General features: G+C 50.7%; 1 protein-coding gene across 1 annotated transcript in view; it reads left to right on the forward strand.

The window, feature by feature from the left end:
• The window catches only part of LOC308169389 (exocyst complex component 6B-like), a gene marked incomplete at its 3' end in the record, with an annotated part of 80034 nt that overhangs the window by 59016 nt on the left and 16018 nt on the right, over positions 1–5000 (forward strand). The window contains exon 18 of the mRNA XM_080544072.1: positions 66–245. Coding sequence (XP_080400198.1) covers positions 66–245 — 180 coding nt within the window. The remainder of the gene's footprint in view (positions 1–65; positions 246–5000) is intronic.

Consider the following 5000-nt stretch of genomic DNA (forward strand, 5'->3'; position numbering starts at 1 on the left):
TCTCTCTCTCCCTCCCTCTCTCTCTCCCTCTCTCTCTCTCTCTCCCCCCCCCCCCCCCCCCCCAGGATGCCAGACATGCAGCAGAGGCAGAGATATACACCAATCTGAACGCTAAGATCGATCAGTTCCTGCAGCTGGCCGAGTACGATTGGACGACGTCCCAGGTGGGCGGGGTCACCAGTGACTACCTGACCGACCTCATCGCCTTCCTGTGCAGCACCTTCTCTGTGTTCACACACCTGCCGGTGAGACACACACACACACACACACACACACACACACACACACCTGCCGGTGAACACACACACACACACACACACACACACACCTGCCGGTCAGACACATACACACACACACACACACACACACACACACACACACACACACACACACACACATACACACCTGCCAGTGAGCACATACACACACACACACATACAATTTACATTGTAGACATTTAGTAGACGCCTTTAACCAAAGCGACTTACAACAAGTAAGTAAATCATCTATCCATCATCATCATAAGACACACTAATCTATACTAGGACCAGGGGCCACTGGCAGTCATAATGCTAGAGGACTGCTTTGATCTTTTTTACAGTAGCACCAACACACACACACACACACACACACACACACACACACACACACACACGGTTATATCATACAATGTTTGGAACATTTCAAAACATGGTTCCTAGCTGTCCCGTCCCTTCCTAGTGGTCCATAGATCAGAAGGCCGTAAAGCGTCTTACCCTCTCACCACTGAGCTGAATGAGCGTGTGACTCCCCTATAGAACTGTGTGTGTGTGTGTGTGTGTGTGTGTGTGTGTGTGTGTGTGTGTGTGTCTGAATTAGTATGTTATCCCCCCCACCTTCCGACTTTAACCAGCTCTGGCCATTGACCCTATAGCCCTGTAAGACCATCACTCGCACACACACACACACACACACACATACACACACACACACACACACACACACACACACACACACACACACACAGCCTGCCTCTTAGCCCCTTGTAAGGCGATCACACACATACTTTGTTCCTGAGCCCTTGTAAGGCTATCAGCTTCCATACACACACGGTGCTGGAGCTAAGTGTTATCCAGGCCTTTCCCCCTGGCCTCTAACCCCCCCCCCTCCCACACACACACACACACACACACACACACACACACACACACACACACACAGTCACACAGTCACCCAGGGCCCCTAAGCAGCTATGGAGCTAAACAGAACTCTGGAACATCGGTGGCACAAGCTCACCAGTCCCACGGTCAACCATCTAGAGCGAGAGAGACTAGAACCTTCTAGAGCTAGAGAGACTAGAACCTTCTAGAACTAGAGAGAGTAGAACCTTCTAGAACTAGAGAGACTAGAACCTTCTAGAACTAGAGAGAGTAGAACCTTTAGAGTTAGAGAGACTAGAACGTTCTAGAGTTAGAGAGAGCAGAACATTCTAGAGCTAGAGAGACTAGAACGTTCTAGAGCTAGACAGAGTAGAACGTTCTAGAGCTGGAGAGACTAGAACGTTCTAGAGCTGGAGAGACTAGAATGTTCTAGAGCTAGAGAGAGTAGAACGGACACACCAGTAGCTCTGGAATCCATCAGACCTTTTTCACATTCAAAATGCCAGGTCCTCATACACCATGGAGATCGACAATATGGACTGGTCTGTTCAATCTATTTCTATAGAGAGGAGATTACCTACATCAATGGAACTTTCTGGACCACACACACACACCTTCCCTCTAATCTCACAAAGGGGGGATGTGGGGGGGAGGGAGGGGGAGGGAGGGGGTGAGTGGGCATTTCACAGGATCTAACAGTAACAGCGCTGGCATTGTGTCCCACATGAGATCTCTCTGTGACACACACACACACACAGGTCTCGAGGTTGACCTCTCCTATGTACAGCCCTTGACCCCTATCCCTCGTGACCCCTCCCCTCTACATGTGGACATACACACACACACACATGTTCACACGGATACATTTGGTAAACACACAGATCAAACTCCGCCTCTGTCACAGCCTGTTACGGAAAAAGAGGTCACCGTGACACAAACTGTGTGTGTGTGTGTGTGTGTGTGTGTGTGTGTGTGTGTGTGTGTGAGAACCTGTTTGTGAACTTCCATCTGCCTTATCCCGCAAACACTTTGGGTTCCAAGTACATAGTTGCTGAAAGGACACAAACCCATCACTCATAACACTCTCACACACACACGGAGAGACACACACACACACAAACACAGAGACACACGCAACACACACACACACACACACACACAGTCCCCTCTGACCACAGCTCAGTCTGACTGTGAGCCGTCGACCACAAGCGGTCGAGTCCAGGTCACATGACGTGACCACAGACCGTGAGAGGTTGACCGCTGTTTAGGGACCCCCCCCCCCTCCCCCTCCCCCTCCCCCTCCCTCTCCCGTTAACGGTGATCTTCTCTGCCGTAGGGGAGGGCCACAGAACACGCCACCTTGCCGGTGAGTATGTACGGTATGTTAGCGGTCGCGTTACGGTTGCCGAGCGACGCCGAACGTAACCATGACCGCAGAGCATGAGGGTGATGCACGGTCACCTAGAGAGAAGGGAGGGGGGGGAAGTTTCTAGAGAAACTTTAATGTGCCGGTCACTGCATTGAGCGCCTGGTTTTTGCTATGTGTGCCTCCCCCTCACACTGACCCAAGACCACACACACACACACACACACACACACACACACACACACACACACACACACACACCAGAGTTAACAGATCAAATTGAACTGACAGTTTGTTGTGATATTTAACCCTCCTGGACTGAGACCTCCCATCACTACTAAAGGAACAACTGCTTGCGTGTGTTTGTGTGTGTGTGTCTGTCTATAGGTGTGTGTGTCTGTGTATAGGTATGTGTGTGTGTGTGTCTGTGTATAGGTGTGTGTGTCTGTGTATAGGTGTGTGCCAGGGTGCTTGGCCACACACACACACACACACACACACACACACACACACACACACAAGCGCACACATTCTTGACAGGAAGATGGATCTCAGGAACAGTGTGTGTGTATGCGTGTGTGTGAGAGAGGAGGGTTGGGCATTATTTACATAGAGACTGAAAGTGAGAGCTTCCTGTCTCCTGTCTTGCTTCAGCCCTCCAATGGGACAAGAATGCACACTGTGTGTGTGTGTGTGTGTGTGTGTGTGTGTGTGTGTGTGTGTGTGTGTTCTGGTCCTTGTTACCTTGCACGGTGGGGGGGATTTCTCAGCTGATTGTTGTGAAGCTTAAGTTGCATAAACATGCGTGTGTGTGTCGGTGTGTGTCAGTGTGTGTGTTAGCGTGTGTCTGTTAGCGTGTATGTTAGTGTGTGTGTTAGCATGTGTTGTTAGCGAGTGCGTTAGTGTGTGTGTGTGTGTGTGTGTGTGTGTGTGTGTGTGTGTGTTAGCGGGTGTTAGCGTGTGTGTTAGTGTGTGTGTTAGTGTGTTTGTTAGTGTGTGTGTTAGTGTGTGTGTGTTAGTGTGTGTGTGTTAGTGTGTGTGTGTTAGTGTGTGTGTTAGTGTGTGTTAGTGTGTGTGTTAGTGTGTGTGTTAGTGTGTGTGTTGTGTGTGTTAGTGTGTGTGTTAGTGTTAGTGTGTGTGTGTGTTAGTGTGTGTGTGTTAGTGTGTGGGTGTTAGTGTGTGTGTGTTAGTGTGTGTGTGTTAGTGTGTCTGTGTTAGTGTGTGTTAGTGTGTGTGTGTTAGTGTGTGTTAGTGTGTTAGTGTGTGTGTGTTAGTGTGTGTGTGTTAGTGTGTGTGTGTTAGTGTGTGTTAGCCTGGCTGCAGGTCTCTGACGTTCCTGATTGACGTTCACTTGTTTAAAAAGTGGGACAGAACAGGATTGACTTACTGTAAACAGGACCTGAGGTAGCAGCTGTGGAGACACACACACACACACACACACACACACACACACAAAGTTGTTGATATTGGTCATATTCTGTGTGTATTACCATCTCCGCTTCAAAGACAATGCCATAACAATGGTCAAAACCAAGCCGTTCCGCCCCCCCCCCCCTCCACACACACACACACACACACACACACACACACACACACACACACACACACACACACAGGTTCAACAGTGTGCTCCAGAGAAGGAGAGGAGGAGGAGAGGTTAGAGCTGCTCTGCTTGTGTTCCTGTCAAACACTGAGCTTCTCCTCTCTCCTCTAATTCTCTCTATCTCTCTTCTCCTCCCACCCCATACTTTCTCTCTCTCTTCCTCTCTCCCTCTTTTTTGCCCTGCATCTGACCTTCCTCTCTCTCTCTCCCCCTCCATATCTGTCTCTCTCCCCCCCTCTCTCTCTCTCTCTCTCCCTCCCCTCCTCTCCCTTTCTCTCTCCCTCCCTCCTTTTCACCCTGCATCTGACCTTCCTCTCCTCCTGCCTCTCTCTCTCCCTCCCTCCCTCCCTATCTGTCTGTCTTTCCCCCTCTCTCTCTCCCTCCTTCACTCTCCTTCTCCCTCCCCCTCTTCCTCTCTCCCTCTTTTTCACCCTGCGTCTGACCTTCCTCTCTCCCTCCCTCCCTGTCTGTCTCTCCCTCTCTCTCTTTCTCTCCCTCCGCCCCTCTCCCTCCCTCCCTCCCTCCCAGTAATAGAGGTGTATTTGTACAGCCGTTAGGCTCTGAGTGTGTTTTAACGAGCTCTTTGATGAATCTCTCTTTCATGTACAGGATGGGGGGATGAGGAGAGGGAAGGAGAGATGGTGGCTGCCTCTAGACTCGTTTTTTCCCTCCTCCCCCCATCCGTCTCCCTCCTTTCCTGCGTACAGTATCACTGCCCCGGTCACATCTGTCCTTCTGTCCCTCTGCCTGTCCTTCGCACAATATTTCCCTCCTTTCCTCCCTCCCTCTCTCCACCCCGTCTCTCCCTCGAGTCCCTCCCTTTCGCCCTCCTCCCTCCCTTACACCTTCCTCCCTCCTTTCCTACCTCCCGTCTCTCCCTCCCTTTCTCCCT

The sequence above is a fragment of the Nansenia antarctica genome, assembly GCF_963989245.1.
Source record: "Nansenia antarctica genome assembly, chromosome: 13".
Classification (NCBI taxonomy): domain Eukaryota; kingdom Metazoa; phylum Chordata; class Actinopteri; order Argentiniformes; family Microstomatidae; genus Nansenia; species Nansenia antarctica.